This window comes from Trachurus japonicus, chromosome 12, assembly GCF_045865225.1.
Source record: "Trachurus japonicus isolate A0001 chromosome 12, Traja_1.0".
Taxonomy (NCBI): Eukaryota; Metazoa; Chordata; class Actinopteri; order Carangiformes; family Carangidae; genus Trachurus; species Trachurus japonicus.
The window spans coordinates 28,447,621-28,474,256 of record NC_140918.1 but is presented as its reverse complement, the minus strand read 5'-3'; the positions used below and the strand labels follow the sequence as shown (position 1 = coordinate 28,474,256).

The 26,636-nt window shown below is 42.3% G+C and overlaps 1 protein-coding gene across 1 annotated transcript; it reads right to left on the bottom strand.

The window, feature by feature from the left end:
- Positions 1–1,754: 1,754 nt before the first annotated feature.
- chd1 (chromodomain helicase DNA binding protein 1) lies at positions 1,755–25,809 on the bottom strand. The gene is made up of 36 exons (XM_085794154.1): positions 25,451–25,809; positions 23,909–24,023; positions 21,959–22,169; positions 21,099–21,227; positions 20,802–20,986; positions 20,413–20,681; positions 20,078–20,303; positions 19,388–19,488; positions 19,114–19,292; positions 18,866–18,987; positions 18,418–18,634; positions 18,185–18,274; positions 17,288–17,478; positions 15,617–15,805; positions 14,327–14,489; positions 13,711–13,863; positions 12,975–13,046; positions 12,738–12,887; positions 11,591–11,739; positions 11,020–11,116; positions 10,833–10,928; positions 10,561–10,737; positions 10,289–10,449; positions 10,157–10,198; positions 9,940–10,073; positions 9,031–9,169; positions 8,494–8,644; positions 7,842–7,964; positions 7,570–7,713; positions 7,184–7,486; positions 6,942–7,073; positions 5,242–5,420; positions 5,046–5,145; positions 4,911–4,956; positions 4,533–4,818; positions 1,755–3,352 (listed from the first exon to the last, which is right to left on the bottom strand). Exons 2-36 carry the CDS (start codon positions 23,959–23,961, stop codon positions 3,070–3,072), a joined length of 5,442 nt encoding a protein of 1,813 aa, XP_085650280.1. The 5' UTR covers positions 23,962–24,023; positions 25,451–25,809; the 3' UTR covers positions 1,755–3,069.
- Positions 25,810–26,636: the final 827 nt, after the last annotated feature.

Genomic DNA, 26,636 nt, shown 5'->3' with positions numbered 1-26,636 from the left:
TTAAGGTAAATCAAAAGCAGCTGTGATGAGACCTTCATACTAAAACACAGAGAAAACTAGTGTTGAGTAAAGTTGGTAACTCTAAACTTAGGTTTTCAGTTGGAGATGATTGTGAGTGTGCTGCCTCCTGCTGGTGCAGCAGCTCTCACAGCGTCGCACTGAAACTCAACTGTAAAGACAAACTAGATCATAATGTTACTTGATGATTTAATATGCAACTGTTTCCATTTCATCTGCAGTATGTTGTTAGTTATGATACAGTCAGCTCAACTTTTCTAATGCTGTGAAGATGTTGAATTCACAAAGTAAAGTCTTTGTCCTGATGCTCGTCTGTGAGATAACAAAGGACTGATACCATGACAAACACTATGATGACACATGGCACAACAATGGGCCTCATGAGCGTGTGTGTGTGTGTGTGTGTGGCAGGCACACAGCTTAAGAGAAGGTCTAGATCTTGAAAACTGGACTAAAAACCAAAGTGTGAGTTTGTAGTTCTGCAAGTGAAGCGTGTGTTGAGTCAGCAATACCACATGACATCATGCCAGAGAGGGCTGTTAGACCTGTTCCTGGTGTGTAGTGGTGTAAATGGAAACCAGAGTGACTGCTGATTAAATGACCTGAGGCTGATCCCACACCGTATCATCCAGGAACCATCAACAGCTGCACTGTCTCCAGCACCGTGGCCTTAAAGGAGGAGACATCCAGTCCTATCATCACCTGTGTCTCAGAGAGGGGGGGGGGACACTCAGCTTCAGCTTCAGATCAATACTGATAAAGCAGTATGCAAAAGTTCAGACGCCGCTGGTCAACATTTCTGTTAATGTGAACAGTTCAGCAAGTGGAAGATGAAATGATCTCCTAAAGAAATACGGTAAAGTTAAACATTAAACACTCTTGCAATGTTTGAAGCAATAATAGTATTATTTTTTTGTCTACAATTTCAGAGTGAAAAAGGGGAAACAAAGCAGCAGTCTGCAAAAGAATGGGAAACCCAGGAGACTTGAGCTCAGATAACTTTGACCAAGGTATCAGACAAGATATTTACTACTAGTTACTAACTATGCAGCAGGATGGCCAAACCTTTGCTGAGGGCCCTTTTCCTTTTCTGTCAGTTTGAAAAATCCAAAGACAAATAACATAACATATATTCTTTAAAATGTAAAGGGAATGTGTCATCTGTAACTTTATTCCTTCTGGAGATCATTTCATCTTCCACTTGCTCAACTGTTCACATTAACAGACATTTTGACCAGGGGTGAGTCTGTAGAAGTTGTGTCTACATTTTACACCAGGCCTCAGATTGTCTTCCAGTCAGAATTGATTCAGGTTTACCCTTCCTCCCCGAGTCTAGTTCTTCTGAAGATTTCTTCCTCTCAGGTGTCACCAGGTGCTGCTCACATTGGGAACGGTCAGCTTTCTCTCTTTGGTCTTGATGTGATGATAAAGCTGAGGAGATGTGAAGACTTCAGAGTTGTAGAGTGTTTATCTGAGTGACTGTAGCTCCAGCCAGCGTCCACTCTCCTCTGCTCTTTCACTTTAATCGTTGTACAAACTCGAACGTCCAGAAGGTCAAAGACGCTCTGATGTTTAATGAGAACATGAACTGAAGCTCCTCATTTCTACACCCTCCTGCTGCCGCGTGATTGGCTGAACTGTGTCACATGAGTACAGGGGTTCCCAGTAAAGTGCAAAGCGTACCGGAACGAGCGTCCTGACAGAATTACAAACTGGACACTGTGTCGAAGACTTGGTACGAGTGAGTACACTGATTGATTTTAATGGCTTTGTAAACAACTATATAAAACAGTTCATAAAAATTCATGCACTTTCAGTGTAAATTCATTTTTGAAATAGCGGAAATTTATGTACAACAGTGTGAACTGTAACAGTGACTTCATTCAGTTGGGTGGTTCACCACAAATATACTTGGCTGCATAGAAACATTATTATTGCCTACACAGAAAATAAAATGAAAAAAAAAAGGTAAAGAAAACATAATCATGTAAAAAGATTATTTAAGATCTAACAGGTGCTTCTAGTGAAAGACGACGTCTCTCTTCAGACTGCGATTACAAAAAGTCAGTTCCTTCCAACTCGCTTGTTTCACTGAGACAAAAGAACTAAGCACTAGTGAATAAAACTGAGTATTGTTTAAGAACTTTCCCTTTACTAAAAGTTACATTCTGAAAGCATTATCAGGAAAGACCTATTGTACATAAAGTCAATAGTAGAACGACAAAAAAGCCTGAGTTGATGGGGAAAAGTAGAGTCATAATAAATCCAAAAAGCCTGAGGAAAAAGACCACTGATTTACTATATTACAAAAATTTACAACGGTATTACTGAAGGAAAAACATGATACAAGATGCTCCAAAAAAAAAAAAATCCAAGTTATTTTTTACAGCTAAGATATGTTATTAAATAATTCACACCTGGTGGAAAAAAAAAAGAAAACCTACTGAGGAAATGAGAAATGCTGTAAACGAGGTACTTCAGGTGGTGAGCCTGAGCCCAGACTGGATTCAACCTTTACATCAGCTTCTAATCATAGTCATGTGCCGTTTCCGTCGAGTTTGACACTTAAATAAGCTTGATAATCACATTGAGCATGATGAGAGACAGAGAAGACAGATGAACATAGAGAACAGTCAAATACAGGATCCAGTGTCGTGGGTTGGTGGGAATATGAGGCAGCACTCAGGGTCAATTTGTGTCCGTTTCCAGAATTAAAAAAAAAACTTTTATAAAAATAACAAAAAAAAGAAAAGATCGTGCTGCATGCTGCTGAGCCTACACAACGATGCAGCTTTCAACTCTTAAATATAAAAATATGCTTTGATTTTTTTTGTTTCTTTTTTCATAATCTGCTACCTGGTTTGAGCCGCGCCCCCGGCGTTCATCTCCCAGGTTCCCGAGATGAGCTGAAGCGTGGAGATGACAGTCATGCTGAACTGACTGATACACAGTGTTTTTTTTTTTCCGAACAGCTTCGGGTTGGAGTCGACAGTCCCTGTAAGGCATTTTGCTGAGTCTATGGCTGCTGGGAGCAGACCCACGCAGCTCCTGTTATGTCTTGCGGCCGCTCCAGATCTGCTCGGGTGTGCTCTTGTGGTCCGACGAGTAGTCGAAGGGCGAGCGGTGGCCCATGGGCGAGCGCGAGTCGTACGGAGAGCGCTGGTCCCGGGGGGAGCGGGGCCCGCTGGCCGAGGCCCGCTGCTCCGACTGCCAGTCCGAGTGGTAGCGGTAGGAGGAGCGCTGGTCCGAGTGGGGGTAGTCCTTGGCGTCCAGCCGGTGGTCTCTGCTGCTGCGGAACTCCTCCAGCTTCCTGTGTTTACTGTCGTTGTAGTATCTGCACGGAAACAAACTAAGCATGAGTGGGCAGCACCAGACTGTCAGAAGAAAACTCTGTAGCACAGTGAAGAAATATTCTGCACCAGTGTCAATTCATGCAATTGTGGGCTGACAGAGCAGCTCCCTGTTGTGTTCCTGTTTGTTTATTTATTGATCCTTTGTAGCTTTTACTCTTGATCTTGTGTCTCTTTCATGTATTTGTTCTTATTCCTTTTTATTGTTATTTCACTGATAGTTCCTTTTTGATTTCAGTCCTTATGTTGTTTTTGTTTTTCAATCAAACTGTAAAGCACTTTGAATTGCTTCTGATTAAAAGGTTTAATACAATCTAATCCATGTAAATTCATGCATAAAATGTGGTTATGAACGATTAAAGCTTTTGTTGCTTAGCTTATTAAACATTTCACTTAAAAAAAACAAACAGTATCAACCATACGTCCTACAGAGCTGGGATTATTAACTACGTTACTGCTACTTGTAGTTAATTTATAGGAAAAAAATAAAAATTTATGAAAAACAGAATGAGAGTTTCTTAGTCCTACAAAGGGGCAACTGAAATCCATATCCTGTAGAGCTGCTGGACCCTGATAACTGTCACTTACAGTCATATGTAGAGAGAGAGATTATTATAATCATTATTCTTTTTTATTGTTTTTTTTCCACAGAATCTCACTCCATAAGCCCTCTTGGGGTTTCTGACCTCACCCACACATTCCCTTATACTCTACACAAACTGCTTAAAGTTTTTTTATATGTGCAAATAAAATAGAAAAAAATTAATTAATACTAATAATAAAGAAGAGATTAGCCACGTTTCCACTGCAGGAACTTCGGGGTCATTTCTACTGGGCTGGGGTCATTAACTTGTCTCCATAGCAGGAGCTGTCCCTGAAGGACCATCTCCTGGGGTAGGTACTCCAAACAGCCCTTAACAACTACCTGGGCGGGGCTCGAGGTTTACTCTGTGCTGATTGGGTGAACTCAGAGCAGGGATGTGACGCCAGGAGAAAGCACCAAAATAAGCATGTTTAAAACCCAGGATTATTAAAGAAAACATCTACACTGCCAGAAAAAAACAAGAGCAGTAAAAGAACGATTACGCCACGATTGAAACTTTTTCTTTCTTTTTTTTTTTCCAAACACAAACACCACTACAAACCAAATGATTAGTCTCTCACCTGTCGTGTCTGTCTCTGTCTCTGTCTCTGTCTCTGTCCCTGTCCCTGTCCCTGTCCCTGCTGTCCGGTCTGTAGTGGTCTCTGTCTCGGTGGTCTTTGCCGTTGCTGAAGGAGGAGTGCGGCCTTTTCCTGGACTCCCCTCCGGAGGTCTTCCTGTGGGACTCGGAGCTGTGCCGTTCTTTGCCGCTGCTCTCGTGGTATCGACCCGAAGCTTGGTGTCTGTCCGAGCTGTAGCTGTCCCTGCTGCTCTCGTCCTGGTGAGAGTTGTCTTTCAGTCTCTCCACATCTGAGGAGGAAGGTGAATCGATCAGTGCTCAGCTTATTACACCACTTCTTATTTTAGATGTGCAGCGGAAGGACTGAAGAAACCCACTGTACCTGCGTGTTTATAGCCGTGAGTGTTTCTAGTGTTCTGTTCCATTGCCTGAACAAATCATCAATAAACATCATCATCACAACAACAACAACAGGATATGATGGTGTAATCCAAACTACTGTAAAGCCTGCTCCTACCTGGGCGTTCTCTTGTCTCTTTTTGATTGCATGCTTATACAGTTTATGAAGTTTCCTGGCGTCGAACTCTGTGAACTTGGAAACAAAAATCCACAGGTTTCTGTAAAAAGACAGAACAAAGAGCTCCGGGTTAATTCCTGCAACACATCCAGAGAGATGCAACCTGTGTTGATGATGAGCATCGCCGTCTACGAACTTTCTCCACTGCTTGATCTGGTCGGGGTTGGAGTACTCCTTCAGACACTCGGTGATGTGGTCTCCGATCTTGATCAGACACTGCCTGGTGTGTTCCAGCTGCTCGCGCTCCGACAGCCCTTTCTCCGGCCGGTCCAGCTGCTTCAGGGCGGCTTTCACCGGCCGCATCCGCTCCTTACACTGCAACATTCAGACGCTAATTAACTCCAGCAACTCCTCCCACCACTTTATTAACCTTCCTCTTGTGTTAGCTCTCTGCGCCAACAACAATCCTCCTTCCTCTCGCGGATGCTCATGTTTTGACTCAAGCTCCTTTTATTCTGTTGCACAATTATTCCTCCAGCAGTTCTGTATAAAATGTAGCAACAGAACTGGAAGCATTGTTGTTCCGCTATTATGAAAATTGTTTAAGAATAATTTAGGGGAACCAAAATCAAAACTTCTGAACGATTGCGATGGAATCGAACCTGTTCCATTTGATTCTCTGTGCCCAAACCCTACAGATGACTCTGGTTGGGCCTCAGGCTAGATGTGGTTGCTGCTCTGTCGACCACATACAAGCTCAAAGATACCTGGACTATAGTGTATTAGGTTTGGGCGGTATTACGGTAATACCGTATACTGCAGGTGTTTAAAAATAGCAACGGTATCAGTTTCAATACCGTCATGAAAACATGCAATGCACTTATACAGGAGATAAGGATTAAATATTAAATAAAAGTCATTTAATGTCTAAAATGGATTATATGTCCAGTAGCACTTACGTGTGGTTGAATTTTAATATGTTTTAGCCTACTAAAACAACGCAGCAGTGATACGTGCTTTTACGTCGAAAAGTCGCTCTTGACAAGGAAAAAAAAAAAAGTAGGGACCGGACCTGCCGTGCAGTGTAAAAAAACACACACACACAAAAAACTGACAGCGAGTAGTGTCACGACTTCCTGTATCTGGCCCTTCAAAATAAAAGCCCTATAGCCTTTCATATACAGTTCAGTCATATTGATTTTGACTTAATTTTGACAAGACAGGGCTCCAAATGTTTGTTTTTTTTCCCTGTGATCAATCAACCAATGAGATTTTGGTCTGCTAATGTTTAGCCCTAGTACTCCGTTTCTGAACGGTGAAGACACAAGCCAATGTTTGGTAATGCCACCTGAGGCTTACGTCATCATTTTTAATTAGTCACGATAATACCGTATACTGCGGTAAAATGTGGAGGAAGTTTGAAGGTATCAAAATTTGGATACCGCCCAAGTATCCACCGATACCAATCCAATACCACTGTTGAACTGTATACCTTGCCATGTGGAAGACAGTGAAGGCATCAGGCTGGACTTTAACATTACTTTCCTAACTCTGTAAAACGTTGTTGCTCTGTGTTTGTTGTGCCGCTGACACGCCTCATAAATATAGAATTGAAGCGAATAGATCGGTGTCATGGATCAGCCCCATTATCTGATCCCATCGTGTATCATCTGTATAAAACGTTGTGACCAATCCGTGCTAAGCCATGAAGCAGTGGAGTATAAACAAAGCCTTGGAAAATAACAAACGTTTCATATACAAAGACGTTTCATACTAAACTAACGATTGAGAATGTGAACAGGCCACTGACAATAAACACAATCCCCTGGTGGCTGTATCAAACTAAACACAGAGGTTGTTTGGGTCATTAGCTCAGAGGCTGTCAGTGGAACGTACCACACTGAAGGTCCTCTGGTCCAGCTCCTCAGACTCCTCAGATATGGGCACCGTCTCTCCACTGGCCGTGATGTGAACCGGGACGTCGGAGGCTTTCTTCGTCCGCTCTCGTACCTCAGTTTTTACTTCATTCTGATGGAAGAACAACGGAGAGTTAACACCCAACCACATCATCACGTATTCTCCTTCATTTCTCATCATTTAATCACTATTGATCATGTCCTGTGTAGTTGTTGCCTCACCTTTTCTGAGTTCTCCTCCTGCTTGTGAACAGCCTCCACGGGCTTTGTTTCTTTTTTCTCTTTTGGCTCCTTTAACTCTTTCATCTCCCAGGGGTCCTCCTTCTTCTCCTTCTTGCTTTCTTTTTTGATCTCTTTTTCTTTGACCTCCCTCTCCCCAGACGAAGAGCCCTCATCCTGCTCGGGCTCCGCGTCCTCGTCCCCGTCCTCCTCCTCCTCCTCTTCTTCCTCCTCCTCCTCCTCCTCCTTCACCACCACCCTCTCCGGTCGGGCCCGTCTGCTCGGTGGCTTCACAGGTGCGATCTCCTGAGAAGAGTGGAAACACATCAACACACATCGACTCCAAACTCAGAACAGGAAACATCAAACTCACTGGTATCTGGACGTACCTTTTCCTCATTAACCGTGTCCTCATCGTCTGACCTCTTGTCTGACGGGGCGTCTGAGGACGGACTCTTCATCACCTCGTCTGTCTTTGTCGGCTTCAGAGTTTTACTTTTTTTACTTCTTGGTTTCCTCTTCCGTGAATTAGCCTACACAAACACACACACAGGGGCATGTTAGGTTTCTGGTAGACATTTTAACCTATTATTGTTACCTACACTTTGTACATCAATGATGAAAACAAGTCATATGAGGATTGTGACGCTGGTGGACTTACTGTCCCTGCTTGTTTCTGTGCTTCTTTCTTGGCCAAGTCTTTGCTCAGTAACTTGATGAGGTAGTCTGCTCTGGTCTGTAGTTGTTTGGCCTGCGGCTTCTTGTCGGGGTCGTCTGGTAGGAGCTGATCAACAGTGGACACAGTTCACGTTATTGTATATTTTTCTATCAAAGAACATAAGACATTGATTTTGCAGTGTTTTGGAAGGACACGAACATGGTTGCTTTTGCTGTTGGAAACAATGGCAGAGACACATCAGCCTTGACTATGAGTGGTCAAAGTGACATGGATAGAGCCCCCCCCCCCACCTCCATCTCTCTTCTCTGTAACTCAGTGGAAAACGACTGGTTACTTATTTATTTTTACTATATTTTATCCTCATTTATCGATGGTGGTGTCTCATCTTTTATTTATATTATTTTTAATCACAATTTTGGCTCTTAATTCTTGTGATGTTCTTACATATTTTTGGTATGGATTTAGGGTTGTGCAATTACCTTATTTATTTATCTATTGATGTTGAATACTGTCCCATGCTTCACAATGCCATGTCATAGTAAGTTATTGTTTTTTAGAGTTTTGGTCTAATGGCGTTCTCAGTATTGTTGTTATTACAGAAGTGTGTGTGTGTGTGTGTGTTCATCCGACTCACCTTGTGTGTGAGGTTGAGGTCCGGGTCCATCTTGATCATCTCCCAGCTGCCGTAACCGTACTCATAGATGCCGATCAGGAGGCTGGAGTCGTCCTCCTTCCCCCACTCTATGTCGAAGTGAGCTGCCTTTGAATGGCATGGAATCATGTACCTGTTCAAACACACACACAAATACATTCATCATGACTGGGTTGATTCTTGTAGAAATGATCTATCTCTTATCTAGTATGTGCCATTAATTTACTGGACATGACAGACTGGGGCTGAGAAATAAATAAATAAATAAATGACCCAGACTCCGCCTTCTTAAAGAGACAGAACTAGACCAATAGAGAATTATTATATTATATTATAATATTCAGTTAATGTTAAAAGGACTTATAGTCTACTCCAGCTGTCATATTGACAGGTGGCCTCAGTGTGGTACATTTTGCTTTAGTGGTGTCTGTTCATCAAGAGTGAAAACAGCTCAATAAAACCAAGCTGTGGTGTCCGATGGTGTCTAACAGAAGTCATGCACTTCATCTGGAGCCTTACTTCTTCCTCTCCTCTGGATCAGCAGGAATGGCCTTGTGGAGTGGAGCCAGCTCTTCTTCATGGGAGATAACAAGCTTGGCATTCACCTGGACCCCGGATATCCTGAATGTGGGGCCTTTTACCTTCCCCCGTCTGCCTCCTGGTGATCAAACAATCGGAAAAACAAGCAGTTTCATCCAAGGGCACTCTGATTAGGACTACTGAGGCTGATCAAAGATCAATAAAAGCAGTGAGAAACTATTTTGCAAGCTTTGCGCCATTCGATTGATCCGTATAGAAACCACTGATTATAGACTGACTGAAGTGATGGATCAGGGTTTAGTTTCATGTTTGAATAGCCATTAAATCAATTAAAGTCAAACAGCAAGAATTTTTACGATTCTCCTAAACCAGGGGTTCTCAACCTTTTTATCACCACAGACTGGTCACCAGTCGACAGTTTTACACACATAATATAAAAACGATTGTACGTTACGTTTTTCATTCAATTAATACGTGCTTTTGTGGCAATCTCAGGATATTCTGCTTTAATCAAGAATGAAGGGATATTTTAAGTTTTCTGCGAAGTGATGAAGTGGTGGAGAGCCGGTCCCCACATTTAGGGACAGACAGAAGTGGCAAAATTCCCAAAATTTAACGACCGGAAGTGTAACTTAGACAAAACAAACGATTATATATTTTTTCATTCTCCCTCTGCGGCCCGGTACCAAATGATCCACGCCCCATTACCGGTCCCCGGCCCAGTGGTTGGGAACCCCTGACCTAAACCATAAAAACTTGACGAAGCTGCTCTCTTTCCTCCAGCAGGATTAATAATAAATAACTCTCAAGTATTCAAGTTATTTACAACCACATGATTTAGAAATTAAATCTGTGACATTGTGTGGAAACCATTATTTCTTTGGTTACCTGAGGTCTTTTCTGGTCCACAGGGGTTTTCTCGTAGTGTTCTCACACAGCCGTTATGAACTGTTTCAGCCAATCGTTTCAGGTCATGTTCAGACTTATCCACGAGTTCAGCGTCACGAGCGATAGCATCCAACCTGAGGGAAGTACACACACACGCCGTCAGCCAACTATGTAGCAAGTTGTTGATGATAAGATCTGAAAATGTGATGTGGCTTACCGTTCCAGTGGTCCTCCAAACTTCTTGTAACTCTTGACAAACCTGGAAATGGATCACAGATGTTAAGAGGAATCTGCTGGGAGGGAGTTGGGAAAAGCCACACACTCAGAAACCTGTTGTTGAAACCTTTACCTCCTGATCTCAGCGTCGCTGAAACCCTTGATGTTTTCTCGCGGAATGGTCCGAGGCCGCCCTCGTTTCTTTGGCCTCTTTCGGTCTGAGGGCGAGTCGCTGTCGGACCCAGAGTATCTCCTGTTCCTGCTCTGTCGGCCCTCCACAGCATTAAAGCTTATCTGTGAACATGAACCGAGAACAGTCACCCGGGGATTCTGCTGCAAAAGCCCCGAGCACAGACATGACACTGAAAACTCAAAATCTAAACGCTGGTAATCATGCTTGTTGACCTGTTTGGCACAATTCCTCATGCGTGGTAGCAAGTAGATTTCCTCCAACTCCTTCTGCCTCTCCTCTTCCTCCATCCTCCTCCTCTGCACCTCAGGAATGATGTCGTCCCAACTCCGCTGGCTGCGCTCAGAGTCGATGTCGATTTCCTCCTCCTCCATCATGGAGAAGTTGGCAACCTGCACAGGCCGGGTCAACAAAACGGCTGTAAGTGGGAAGCTGCTGAGCAACAGAGTGTAGCCATTATGAATAATGTCTGAGAAGTATCTTTAACCTTAAACTGAGACAGCAGCTCTTCCCCCACTGTGGAGGGTCCAGGGTCGTTCTCCCTGGTCTCGGCTCTTTTGAGGATCTCGTCAATGTCCATTTCCTACAGCGAAGAACAGACCGTGACATTCTACTCTGGCATGTGCAGATAAACTGTTAATTATGTTCATACAATTCAGTAGATAAGTTTGTACCTGAGGCTCCTGCTCCTCTCCCTCTAGCTCTTTGAAAAGCTCCTCAGCACCGAATTTGAGGATGGCAGAAAGCTCCTCCTTGTTGAAAGGTGCCGAGCTGTAGGAAATAAAACACACCCAACTAAGATAGCAGCTAAGTGCAGCAGAAACCTTTCAGAAGACGTAACCCTGGAGATTAATCTGATTTGGAATACTGGTTGACCTTTGAGCACCAAAATCTAATCATTTTATCCTTGAGTCTGGGCAAACTTTTTAGCGAAATAAAAATACTTGTAAGAGGTCTAGAGAGAAAAATTAGGATGATCAGTAAAGACAGTTGGGTGTGTGAATATCTTTGAGAGAAAAAAGTGCCCTCAAGGAGTTCCTGAGATTCTATATTCATGAGAGTTGTACAGCTGAATAGAAAACTCAAACATTAATAAATCAAGTCAGGGCTGTCTGCAGTACACAGGCAAAAGGAGAAAAGCTGCCCTTATTTTGACACATTTGTCGTTAACAAGATGATCGACAGACACAAAGTGGAGGAGGGAACCAGGTGGTGTGTGTGTGTGTGTGTGTGTGTTTGTCTTGCCTGGAGGGAGCAGCACCAGTGTGGAGAACAGTTTTCCCTGTGGTGTCCATCCTCTGAATGACAAGGTGGTCCAGCACCATCTTCTTCTTTGCCCTCTCGATGATGTCCTCCTCCACCGAGCCCCTTGTCACCAGACGGTAGATGTTCACCTGCCGGGCCACGAGGAGTCAGTGAGATGTACGGCACAGTGTCACTTCTCCTGACTGCACATTACATTCCCTTTTAAAAGAGGATTTGTAGCTTAACTATGCTACAATTTTTTTTACCTTAATTAATTATTAATTAGAATAATTGTGATGGTTTAATCAATGGCATAACTTGTTACGAGGGAGAATGGAGGCCCTCTGCCTTTTTCAACTATTCTTTGTGGAGCTGCTGTTTCTGTTTATGTCCAGCTTACACTTCCCATCAGAGCTTCACTCTTTCACTGTCCCACTGGCCAGCTATTGTCCTCATCAGGGTTCTTGTACATTTAATTAAACTTTAAACATTCAGATTAAATGAGTCTGGGACACAGGTCAAGGTTAATTCCCGTTACAACACTGGGAACTAGCAGCTTTACACGAAGTTCACAGAAACAATCCAGCACTGTGAACACTGTGTTGGTTCAGTCTGAGGAGTAGGATCCTGACCCATTTTAAAACAAGACTGCTTCACAACAGTTAAGGAGGGATTTCACTGATGTTCTTCCCTCATCTTAAACATGCTCACACTTTAATGTTTGAAATTAATGGTGCAACTCAGACACACACACCACAGGATATTATTTAGATCACCATACCAAAGGGAGCAAACAGGGAGTAAATACACCAGCTCACATGATCTCACTGAGAAACAGATGTAAACTAACTGAAGCATGTGGTGCAACAACTTGCCACAGATGTAATACTTTGTGCTCTACATGAGAGAGAAAAAAGTAAATTTATTCTGAGACACTGCAGTCTCGGTTCAGCATCCACAACAGTTTAGTCTTTATTTACTTCATCTCCACAATGTAACAGACTTATGAGAGCCAGATCTTTTGTGTATGTTCTAAGTAACAAACTGTATAAACTAGTATTGGTGACAGCTTGCAAACCCGTTTCATAATATGTTGCAACAAAAACAAGAACTAGAAACGGGTGAATTTCAGTCAGTGGCTGCTGACCTGTCTTTTCTGTCCGATCCTGTGGGCTCTGGCCTGGGCCTGCAGGTCATTCTGGGGGTTCCAATCTGAGTCGAAGATTACCACCGTGTCGGCCGATGCCAGATTGATTCCCAGCCCGCCCGCTCGTGTTGATAACAAGAAACAGAAATCCTGCAAACACATAGGGAGGGTTGACTCGATATAAGACTCCTGGCTTCATTAAATGAAAGTGAAGCTGCAGTAGAAAACAGAACTCACCTCTGAGCCCTCGGCATTGAAGTGATCCAATGCCTGCTTCCTCATCTCCCCTTTGATGGAGCCGTCTAATCTCTGCAAAAACATACAACAATCCAGATCCACACATTTATACCAGCCATACAGTGGTTTCCAATAACATGCATAACCGCTCACTGTCTGTTGTAGATTCAATTGTAAATTGACTTTTTTTCTTGGTTTGTTTGTTTGTGTGTTTGGTTATTGTCTGGTTATGTATGTTACACCTGTTGTTTCTACTGTCCTGTGCCATATGTGTTGTTTGTTAATCACTGAACTTGCACAATAAAAAGTTTGTTTTCTTTTAATGTAAATGGACAAAACTGCCATTTGTCTTGTTGACAAGTTAAAACATGTTTTAAGACATAGCCACCTTTTGGGTTCTGGGGATGGACAATAATGGCAATATTATCAATTTAGAATGTAATGTTATTGTAGTAAAGGAAAACACAGTAACATTTTATGATGACGATGTTCTGAAGCCAAACACATTTCATTTTTTCAAGTTAGCTGAAATGAAATTCCATGAGTGAAGCATGTTTATACATCAGTTTGTAAGGAACATCTGTTGATTCCTGCAATTGTCCAGTCAGCTAATCATGTGGCTGCCATGTTACTTATCATCATACAAAAGAAAAGGGGAAAAAATATATAAAAATATCATCTTAGTGACTCTGAACTTGACATGATGAGAGAACATGTGAGAAGGGCGTGTAGCTACCTGAAAGAGGAACTGCCGGCTCCTCAGGTAATCAGCCAGGATATCCAGCATCCGTACCATCTGAGAGAAGATGAGAACTCTGTGGCCTCGCTCCTTCAAACGCACCAGAAGTTTGTCCAGCAAAACCAGTTTCCCACTGCTGCGAATCAGTTGCTGCAAGAGGGAATAACAGTTAGTCGCCGAGCCTGTAGCAGCATGAGGGTCTGTGTGTGTGTGTGTGGGGTGGGGGGGATAGTTTATTATCAACTGAATCTGCTACTTCCAGCTCATTGTTTATCTTTCTGGTTCACTCCCACTGCTCAGAGTGAGTTTCATGCTGCTGCAGCTATTTTTAGAGACGTGACCCTAAACACCCACTGTGAATTCACCTGTTGAGCAACAAAATGATGACAGACAGCGAACGTGTGAAACTTATGGTAGTTCATGTCTCTGTGAACATGATGCTGATGAATAATCTGGGTTTCTAAAAAGCAGAATGTGTTTTAACAACTTCATCTTCCATCCTCAACTCTGAACATCCAGTGCTATTGGCTAGATGCCAATCATGACACCAAATGAGACATTTATATACAACTTTGTCAGGACTTAAACCCTGATGTGACACAAACCAACCAACCTGTAAGGCCTCAGCTCTGGTGAGGAACTCGATTTCCTCTGGGTGCTTGATCAGGTAGCAGTGGTTGCAGCACTTCTTCAGCTCCATCATGATGTTCAGGAATCCTGATGTGCTGCCTTTGGTACCTTTACTCAGAGCCTTGTAGTTCCTCGTCAGGATCCACCTAAATCACACACAACACACTTATATTCAGGGTTCCCACTTTCCAGCTGCTACAGTATAATACATCCCCCATCCCATTCATGCTTTGGAGAAGTGTTCTTTTCCACAGTTGTACTTTATTTTGTACATTTAACTGGTTTGTTTCTATGTTTATTCCTCTCTCACCCCCAGAAGTCTAATTTAAAGATGTGCAGTTTATGGCTCTAACTTTTCTATGAAATCGTCTCTTACATGCTTAGAAATTATGACAAATGGGCTCTATGCATAGCTCCGCTACTTCCTGAACTTAATGCTGCTCCTTTGCATAATTGGGCAAACTGATTAATCCAGGTGTGTCTGACCATTGTGACTACTCAGACATGCAAGACAGGAAATAAAGGAGCAGCATTAAGTTCAGGAAGTAGTGGAGTTATGCATAGAGCCCATTGATCAAAGAACACAAACATGTTGTTTTTGTTTTTAAACCACGGCCTCTACAGCTCTCTGCTGCTCCTCTATTTGTCACTCAGCAGAGGAGACAATAGGTTTTCTCACTAGGCACTTCTTTCTTGGTTGTGTTTTCTTTTGTTTTCTTTTGTTTTGTATCTACACTTTTATACTTTGTCTATTGTACTTGTTTTTACATGACCGAAATAAACCCACTAAACAAACTAAACAAAAAAAAGAGACAAAAAAGAAATCCTTGGTACCAAATAGAACTCTCGTAGCTGATGTCACAATGTGATAAATACTTTTCCAGGACAACTCAAGCTTTTCCAGGACATTTGACTTTTTTCCCTAATTTTTCATGTGTTTTCCATGGAAAAAATCGGTCAACCATTTTCCAGGTTTTCCAGGACGCGTAGTTTGTAGGCCTTTGTAACCCCCTCAATAATGGCCGACCCTTCTGTGTATCACTCAGCAGGTGGTGAAAATCTATACTGGTGCAACTAGAGCTTTCTTCTTTATAAAAACTGGATTTATATTTCATCTCCTCACCATGAATATGTCCACAGCATAGTCACTAGTAGTAATTTGTAGGTTATTAATCTTTTTTTGACAGCCAGGGAAACAGGAATGTGTGTGGTTTACTTAATGACTAAAACATGTTTTCTTTGATTACATGTTAGCGTAGCATGCAGCTCTTACTTGTAATACTGTTTCTGGATAGCACTCATCTCCACTCGGAGGATCTGCTCCACTTTGGCGGGCAGGGATTTCTCTACGTCCTTCTTGACTCTGCGCAGCAGGAAGGGTTCCAGTTCTTTGTGCAGACTGGTGTAGCCAGAGTCCCTGCCTTTACCGTGTTCCTCCTCAAACAGCTCCCAAGAGTGAAACCTTCAGACACAACACACAGAGATACAGGAGAGTCAGCTCACAGTACGAGATACAAAGTCAGAGAAACCTGTTCAATTTCAACCTTTTTACTTTGTTTTCATCATATTTCATATTGTTACACTGAGATTGGTGTAACAATATACTGGCTCCTAAGAATGACCACATTTTGATACCTTGCTTCTGTTTCCTTTTTATTTTTTAACTCCTTAAATTTTGTATTTTCTTCTTTGTATCCTCTCATTCTTTTTTCTTTTGTTAGATTGTTTTATTTTAATAATTGATGCAAAGAGAGGAAAAAGGATAGATGAATACATTAATAAAATGATAAATAAAAACCAGGGATGCAAACGGGTCAGGACCAAAAAAGAGAGGAATTTTCCGGGGGGGGGGGGGTATTCACCATTAACAAATAAGTACATTTGCCAAAAGTCAATTTCCAGTAGTTCAACCCCAACCAAGTATTGAGTGCATATAGATGGACATAGTTTTCAGAAGGCCAACATGTCTATATTAAAATGCTTTTAAAAAAAATTCCTTTGCAATATTTCAATTTTGGAGATACTGATTTTTAGGTCTTTTTAGGCCATAATTATTACTATTAAAATAAACTGAATAAATAAAGACATGGGATGTTTCATTCAGTGTGTAATGGACATATAGGCCTATATAATGTGTTAGTTTCACTTTAATTGAACACATTCTACATCGCGGAGGCGACGTCTTTCCACTCAGAGCTTCCTTCACCTCTGAAACGGGGCAGAGCTCCGTGGAAGCACCTGCCTGACACAGCAACGTAGGGGGGAAAACGGCGTCGGCGTCGCACCGACTGCACGCGGCTACGCGCTGCTTTAAGGAGCGCGCATGTCGCGCGTCTACATTGGAGGTCGGCTGTTATCAGTATAATCAGAGACAACCATGAATGAGTTCGCCTCAGTTTCACGTGATTGTCACCGTCAGCCTGTTAGAAAAACATTTTACTGACCCCAGCTGAGACGCTGAGACCCCCCCCCCCCCTCCCAAAAACAAAAACTCTTCGGATCTGAACGATTCACACAAGTCACCTAATTGGTCATGAAAAAAGCGAGTTTCGCTTTTCGGCGCGCTGTTTGCATCCCTGAAAAACAATGTCAAACAATATTTGACAAGCAAAGCTGTCTCTCTATCATGACTTTTTTATTCAGCACATCGTCCCTCTGACAAAACATGATGCCTGAATCAGATAGTTCAAGTCATCTGTAAACACTCTGCTCTGTGATTTTGGTGTTATGCTGGTAGAAATAGCACTGTGTCTTCAGCCAAAATAAATGACAACTACAGTGACATCACTTGATTTATCTATAATTTATCACAGCTTCCTCCGAGGACACAAGATGTCTTTCGTCACATGTGCCATGTTGTCACGTGTTTCACACCTCAAACCAGTGAACATATTCATTATATTCATACAGCACAGACAAAGCTGTAACGGTGGATGTGACCTACTTCTCGGGCATGATGAAATGCAGCAGGGACCAGAGCTCTTTCAGCGAGTTCTGCAGCGGCGTCCCTGTGATCAGAAGCCTGTGGTTGGACTTGAAGTCGATCATGGTCTTGTAGAGCAGGGAGTCGTCGTTCTTCAGACGATGCGCCTCGTCCACACCGATGAAGGCCCAGTTAACGTTTCCCAAAAACGACTGGAGATACACACATTTATTACAGTTGTGTTATGTGCTGACATCATACTGTAATACTTTAGAACTGACATTTACCACTTCATGTGACAATAGGGTTGTCATGAGGACCGATACTTCGGTACCAAGTCGATGCCGACACGCAAAAAATACAGTCCCTCCAGAAAACCGCAATTATGCAATCGCATAATCAGCCAAAGTCCGCACATTTATGCGGGGGCTGCATTTTTTTCAAAGATGCTGCATAAATTGCCAATTTTCTTATTCATCAAAGCGCCGTTTTTTGCAGGTTTCCACAATTTTTGCAAATTCCTTCAATTTCATTGTATAAAGTTGCATAAATATCCTGCGTATTCCATTACATTTTTTAAAGAAAACGTGCCGCATAATCAAGGATTTTTGCCCCCAACAATCACAAAAAACTCTTTTTCTGGAAGGACTGAAAAGATGTCAGTACCTGCCTTTTTTACCATGAGTTTGTACCAACAACTTTGCCCTCAGCGCGCTGTGACGAGTCCTGTCGGGACTGATGCGGACATTATACGCACGTGAGTATTTTTATTTTTATCGTGATATCGAAAAACTATCGAGAACAATGGAAATTCACTGGTATTGGTATCGGCTACTGAAATTCTAGTATCATGACAAGCCTATGTGACACAAACAATGGCAAGACCATATTCCATAATAACGTTAGGTAGCTGTTCACCTTATCTTTGAGGAGAATCTCATATGTTGTGAGGAGGATGTTGAATTTGAGCCTCTTGCTGTGGACATGCATCCACTCATGTGTCCTGATCTGTTCAATGAAAGCAGGGGAGAAAAGGAAACATTAGATCAATGACTGTAGCTGCGATGCATCCTGTATATCTAAACATTTGACTGCAAGAGAAGACGATATGAAGCCAAATTCAGTGTGTGAGCGTGCAACAGGTGCTATACCATGTTCCTACTGCTGATGTCTCCCAGGTAGACTACAACATTCATCTGGGCGGCCCACAACTGAATCTCTCTCTGCCAGGAGGTTAGTGTTGAGAGGGGCACGACCAGTAAGAAAGGCCCGTACAGCTGGTGCTCGTTGAACATGTAGTTGAGGAAGCAGATGGTCTGGATGGTCTTCCCTAAACCCATCTCGTCGGCGAGGATACAACTGTTGCCCCTATGAATGAAACAACAGCAGTAGATCAGGCTCTCTGTGTCTGTTAGAACACATCCAACATGTGAACCTGGGATCTATTCTGTTTATTTACATATTTTCCCTCATAGATCTGTGTGTGTAGCAAAGAAACATGTTTAGAGTTCCCTATTTTGAATTTTTGCATTTGTGCGATAGAAGACAGCAGCACATTATCTTATGAAGGTGAGAATTAGGTATAAGTTTTAGTCGTACTTGCACCAAGAGTGAGCCATCCAGTTCAAACTGTCCAACTGGTAGTCTCTCAGCTCCAGTCCTGCGCCGATGTAAGACGGCTGCTTCTTCATGGGCACAAACCTGGGTCTCTGTTTCAGCACCTACAGAGCAGAACCACAGTTAGTTGGTGTTCAGATCATTTGAGAGAGGCTCAGATTAATCAGCTGATTCTCATCAAAACAAACAAACAACATAACTAACACACTGAGACTCTGACTATACGGTACCTTGCAGTCTCTGGATGGAATGTTCTTGGACTGGTTTCTGCTCATGTAGTCATCGATGCATTTCTGGAACTTTTTGCCGATCAGACAGCCGTCCTCCCAGCTACACTCCGAGTATGATAGGCCTTGCCACTTGCACAGGTAGTCTGGGTAGCCTGCCGCCGACTTCTGGTTCGAATGGCCTGCTCGGAGGAAATTCAGATACGTATTTAGTCACATACAGCGGCGCTGGGTAAAGACCTCGATGTACACAAGCAGTACAGAGCAGAAAACCCACCTATGATTCGCTCCACTAACTGGTACTGAGAGTGCAGGTCGTCCATCAATTCCTCCTGGCAATTGAAATATTCTATATCCTCTGGAGAAGCCGCTTTTAACCTGGAGAGAAAGGGAAACATGTAAACAATAGTCTGTAATTCATTTATAACATGTGGGTATTAAATAAAACTACGACATAAAACTTTTCATCCTCAAACCGAGCAGGTCTGAGAGCAGAAGCCGAGCCGTTTGAATCCCTGTATGGAGCATGAGCTGTGTCAGCCACAGTTAACCTTTTCATACTGATGCAACAGTCCCAATGAAATAAATTAGGCATCTGTTTTTTTAAAGGGGACAAATGCTATTACATTTTTAACCAATTACGGTGGCCGGTCATCATCGGTCACATGGGGTCGGGGGTTAGCCAAGGCGCTATTTTAGATTCACAGAGGTTAAATGGGGCCTTGCAGTTGGTTTACACTACAAGAGACATTTGTTTATTACATGCATGTGACTAATTTAAGACAGTGTTACTGATTGTTCAGATGGGATGACATGGTGATATTTCCTTTTTTTTTTTGCATGCGGATAGAAATGTTTACATTCAGATAGCATGGTTATAGTCGCTGGATTCCCCTGAATCCACCCTATGTGAATAGTGTTTCCTGCAGCTCATATTCTATAATGTGTAAATAAAATAAGCTCTCACCATTTCCTTTTTTCCTGCTCCTTCTTCTTGAAATTGTCCAGTTTCTTCATTCCCTTGGCATTCTGCAACTTGAGTGTCTCCTCTGTCTCCCAGGTGTTGTGGATGTGGGCCCAGTTCTTCCATTTGATATAATACTGGACATCACCAGCCTCTTTGTTGGGGTTGAAGTTGGCATTGGGGTCCCCGTCTGCTTCTACCGCGTATACAGTGGTTACACTTCCTATCGCTGTTGGGAGGAAAAAAAGGAATGGTTTAGCACATATTTCTTCATTCATCCAAGGTCCTGGTTAAATGAGAGCGGGTGGCGTCATTAACTTCAACGTCATCTCCCTTACCTCTTTTCCTTCCAACCCTGCATTCCATCACTTTTTCCAGTGTTTCAAACTCATCTTCTTCAGGCTGCGGGACGTCTTCGCCCAGAACCTCCACGACATCGTCTGAGTCCGTCTTCAGTTCCTCGTCCTCCTTGTAGCTGATGTTGACCGTGGCCTGCCGCCGCGGCCCTGCCGACGCCGCCTTCTTGTAGCTGTCGTCGTCATCGTCAGAAGATGAGCCCTTCTTCTTCCTCTGCTTGCTGCTTTTCTTCCCGTTACGGAAGTTCATCCTGAGGCACGACAAGAGGTGAAGAAAATGATGCATACGCCAAACTATTGTGCATATCTTCAAAGATCACAGGTCAGCGGAGGTGAGCGACCGCTGTGGAGGGACATGATTGTTCACTTACTTGGTTGGAGGTTTTCTGCTTTTGATTTTGTGACTGGGCTCATAGTCTGACGCCGTTTCATCACTGTTGTCCTCTGCTGATGAGTCTGATCCAGAACCACTCCCAGATCCAGAGTCAGAGGAGCCAGAATTTCTTCTCTTTTTCGATCCACTCGATGAATCTGATTCATCGCTACTGGACGAGTCCTAGAAAAGATAATCGGCAACGACAGAGTAAGAAATCGATTTGAAGACGTTACATTTTGGTACACCGATAAAATCTCCAGTGTGTTTTGATTAGACCTCAGTGGAAACGAACCTCATCAGATCCACTGTTTGAGGAGCTTTGTCTCTGCTGCAGTTGCTGCTGCTGCTGCTGCTGAAGCTGCTGTTTCCTGAGCATAGCAGACCTTTGCACTGCTAGGATACTTGGGTTGGACTTCCAGAACTAAATCAAAGAATGAGGTCAAAGGTTAACCAAAATATGTGAGGTTTAGAGGGCTTTCATCCGTGTTTAACACCCGAAAAGAACTGTGTGCTCCCTAATAATAAAATGTGTTGAAGGGATAGTTCAACATTTTGGCAAATTGGCCCATTGCCATAATCCCTATAGTCAGAGCAGTAGGTTTGTTACCTGAGTTATTTTCGAGGTAAATTCATGCAAAACCGCTGATGCGCATTCCCATCAGGGGCATTGTTTCAGCAAGCAGTCACTGCATTTGCCTCAAAAACAACTCTGTCTTGCAACTTTCCGTTATTATCTCATAGTGTGGTGAATGTGCAGGTCACAACTTGTCCACCAGAGCGTTTTGAAGTTGTTGGATTGTGGGTTTGATGAGGGAAACCAAGAAATCCCATGAGCCACCGTAGCGTAGCTCTGAGCAGCTCGCGGCTCTGCTCTGCCGTTCTAAAAACAGCTTGCACCGACAATTAAAGGTAACGAGCCTACTGCTATTACTATAGGGATTATGACAATGGGCCAATTTGCCAAAATGTTGAACTATCCCTTTAAGCCAGGTGAATTCTGAGTATTACAACTCTGCATTTTTTAACACCTGATGCAAAGATGAAGATGGACATGCACAGTCAATATTGATAAAGGGTTTCACACAGTGTTAAGCACTTTAATAGTGATAATATGAAATCGTCGTCGTCGTCTGTCGATGACCGTTTCTTTACCTCAGCTCCATCGATGTTGGACTTATTTGGTGGTTCCATCTTCTCCTTGGATTTCTTTGTGTCAGAGTCTGACTGGCTGCCAGAATCTGAGCCACTTCCTGAGTCACTGCTCCCTGATTGGCTGCTGCTGCTGCTGGAGGAGCTGGAACTGGAGCCTGAGCCGGACCCTGATGCAGAGCCCGATCCAGAACCGGATTCATCATCAGAGTTACTACGTAAAATAGAAAACAAGACGTGTGTGCGTTAGTGATTAATAGATCAATCATTCATAGACCAAATCAGTTTGACTCATTCATTCAAATAGATCAAATTTCTATTCCATTTTTTGATGCATACCAGCACATCCTACAGTTGTAAACCTTTATTAAACTGTATTAACATCTATTACAGTCTTACCATTTAACGTAACGGCACACTGCCATACAGTGTTGCTTTTGCTTTATATAATTGCTGAAATTAATCAGCTCAGTCATCCATTTCAGTGAAAAAAGTGTCACCACAAAGAAGCTGATCTCTGGCAACAAAGTCTGTCCTCACGCAACTTTAATACATAAAGTGTAAAATCATACACAACACAATATGTTAGATAAAATCACAGTTTCACCTGTACATTGGTGTTATTGGTGTTATTATTAATTGATTCTATTTTGAAATTAATTACCTCCTGGATACCTGAATAATATGTGTTAATTGGGTTTTTAGTTAGACTTATATAAGGTCAATGGTTAACACAAGCTCAAGACATTTTTACCTTTTATTCTTCATCATAAAATCTGTCAATACAATACTCTAGTTCTGATTTCTTAAAGCCACTACAAAGGTTGGACACTAACTAGTGCCTAGAAGAGACAACAGAAGTTGTTATCACATTATCTAGTCAACAGTCCACCTCTACAGCCTTGTTGTGTTTACCCTCACTATCTTACAAAGTGTGTGTGAGGACATGCTTTTGTAGAAGGTCAGATCTAAATGAAATTACGAGTTGAAGTTTAGTGATGTTGATGTTTAAGTCATGTGACCTTGATGCAGTTTGTTCATAGTCTCACATTAGCGTGTTACTTCTGTTGATTGTATTTAGGCTTCAAATTAGTTCATTAGTGAAGGTGGTCTAAACCTGGTGGGATCATAAACTATTGATTGTCACAGATCTTATCTTCTTTAATAATCTCAAGGACAAGGAAAACATTTCCATTGGCCTTTTGGGGAAGCGACCAGGGTGAGCCAATATCCTGGTTGGGCTATGACAATATAAGATTTAATATTGTTGTACTGGTGTTGATATTACACTGTAATATACCTTGAGATAACATGAGTTGTGATTTGACACTATACAAATAAAACTGAACTGAATAGTAAACTGATATGCAGTGTAAACAACTGGCTTGTGCAAAATAACAATGGCAAACCATAAGATAACAGTCTGTAAGAGGCAAACAAATATAGGACAACAGTCCGACCTGCACACAAACAAGTGTGAGACAAATTGTCCAAAGCTTTCTGATCCTGTCCTGCCCCCCTGAGGAAGACAAACAACGACTCAAATTCTTTTATCCCTTCAGTTATTTAGGTTGATGAATGCCAATGTTAATGAGTAGTTTTGTGCTTGTCATTTATTTATTTACTTTATCCTATTGAATCATTCTTTTCCATATTGGAATACTCTAGAATATCTGCACATGTACATGACATCGCTGTTGGGAAGCCATGAGTTGAACTGATTTAGTGAAAACTGAGAGTCAAGTGTCAGAGTTGTATGTCCAATGAATGATTGTTATATGTGTTGTGCTTTTCCTTTTCTAACTTAATTGAACTGGGAGCTGTAAACTGAATTGCCCATACGGGATAAATAACATTTTCTGAACTGAACTTATGTGTAGAAAAAAAAGGGTGATAAAGATTTTGATTAACATCAACAGCACGTTGATGTTACTTTGTGAGAGACTGATTTACCTTGATTCTCCACTGCTGTTGCTTACACTTTCATCCTCACTGCGTCCAGCCATGTTGAAGTCCAAAATATAGACTTCACCTGACGACCTGTTGTACTATGTTCCTCGTGGTTAACCTGGGAGAAAACACACATCGCACCAACAACATGAGAAATACCGCCTAGGAATGCGAGAAATATACACTTATGCCGTGGTTGTTCATATTTGGCACAACCTGGAAAAATTGCACAACGCGGGTAAACATCCTAAAGTAAAACGCATGTGCAGCTCAGTGCGCACCATCCCAAACAAACTAGTCCCTGCATCAAAGTTCAACAAATGAACTGTCCTTGTGGAGCTGTCACCACACATACGCACGAGATTTTAAGAAAACCAAAACTAATTTATGTTCTGCGCTGATGTACAGGGTCAGATCGTGTGGCTTTGTTCCATACTTAAACATTTTTACATTCATATTTCAAGTTAAAACTACAACAGATAGACCTGTGCGGTCGGCTGTTGCTAAATGCATTTGTTCCCTCACCGCAGAGGCCTATCGGGCCTGCGCAGCAGCAGCGTGTTATCTCACTCACACAAAGCTCCGGGAGCACTCTAACCAACAAAATAACCACACGAACCTCAACCATGGCCAGAAACTATCGTGTACTAATCGGGGTTGTCCCAACCTTCGACTCAGAGCACTATTTAGACTGACTGGTAACTACAGTTTAGCATGTTGCTAACTAGCTAATACCGGTTCGTGACGCCAGTGTCAGCTATTGGCGGGGTGCGTAGCAGCAACATACACAGAAACGTCCAACGCGCCAGGCAGAAGTGTTTTTCTCTCCATACTCAAACAGACAACAAAATCCCACAACAATCGGCAAATAGTGCTGCCATCAACAGCTAGATTGATGCTAACAACTATCTCCTAAGTATAATCAATAACTGTTTGTTAGCGCTAATGTGTTATGCTAACGTTATGATTTTCTATGTAAGAAAAGTACAACACTTGTAAAAACAAGAAATTCAGCAGTTAGCGATATAATTCCACAAAGTGCGTCGAAACCATGTGAGCCAAATGTTAAATGTGGTGCCATATTTATTTAAAGTCAACGTGAGCTCCGTAAACATTGAGGACGATGGTAGCTCATACTGGGGTTGTCAGGGAAAGTGCCATTGGCTAACGCTGTGAAGCACGAGGCTACCACGGAAGCTAACAAAATGACAAAACTTTGCCCCAGTTCATCTGAGTAGCGAACCGCTGGACTGTTCGTTCACCAGTCACGGTCGACACTCGCTCTTTAACAGAGAACTACATTTCACTATGCAAATGTCCGTGCAAGCAGTGGGGCATGGTGTCCCTGAACTTATTTACTATTCATCATTAAACCCACAAACCCAAATTAGCTAACCTAACTTCACCCTCTTCCATCTTGTTTTAATTCGCCGCTCACTTCTCGCGGCTTTTACCACATAAACATGCATCGTTAGCTCACTTTCTCGCTCAACTAAGAGATGCGTAGCTCAACGCTGTATAATACTTTACATTTATTTATGTTACCTGGATAAGTCCAATGAAATAGTTGTTTAAATCCACCTTTCCACTTCTGAGGTCCTTTCTTCTTTTATTTAACTAGTGAGCTAGCAGCTGCTGGTAGCTAACGCTACCTTACGCTAGCTAGCTATCTCCCAGTTCGGGAGAGCAGCCCCGAACGATTCAGTTCCGTAAAACTGGTGCAATGTTGGTTTTCCTCTGTCTTCAAAAAAAACAAGTTAAGTCCCCTTTCCCGTTTTAGTTATAAGTTTAGTCTAACGCTCGTCGGTCAACTGCGATCGTAGAAAGCTGGCATTTCAGTCCAGGGTCCTCTGACCACCGGCCTCCGCCATGACACCGTAGGGTTCACTTCACTAGGAAACCCCGGGCAGTGACGTAACGACTGGGCTTCTCATTACAGTAACAGCAGCAAACATCTGGCAGCGAGCTGTAAGGACTTCTTGGTGATAATAAATGAAACTGTACAATGAGAGGTTTGTTTAAATTCAATCAGCAGCAGGACTGTAAAATGTGAAAGCATTGTTATAAGGATAAGGTTAGTTCCCTTTTTAAGAAATCAGGACTGTTCTATCCACTGATACAGACAGGTGACAACACTAAAGGAAAAACCTGAAAAGTTAGTGTAGAAAAAGGATGACAATGTCTATATTCATGGGATTGGAAGGGTCACTGAATGCTTATTAATGTAGCCTACATTTAATGTGTCTAGTTGTTAACTGAAAACAAAACACCACAATCATGCTAGCCTACTCTATTCTGTATGAGAGATTCACATAAAACAAAATAAAATTGAAAAATAGAACAACAGTCAACTAAGACACTAGATACAACATAAATTGCTCCTTTAGCTATTCTATAAATTGCAATATAACATGCATGTCAAATCATGACCAAGCATATTTTCCTTTTTGTAGAATTCCTTGAAATATATATCAGTCGTAGAGGCATTAAATATCCCAAAGTAACATAGTGGGTCGACCCGAGTAGTAGCTAATAGATCTTATGAATTATGAATTTCCTGCCCCAAATTGCTGTATTTTCCTGCTTTACCACGGCAATGGATGAGACAGTTTCTATAACTACAACTCTATAACTTACATTTGGAACATGGTGAAGAGGAGTTAATGTTATAATGAAAGATGTTGGAGGGAGGGTGTGTCTTTGAACTTTTTGCACTGTCTGAGGCATCATT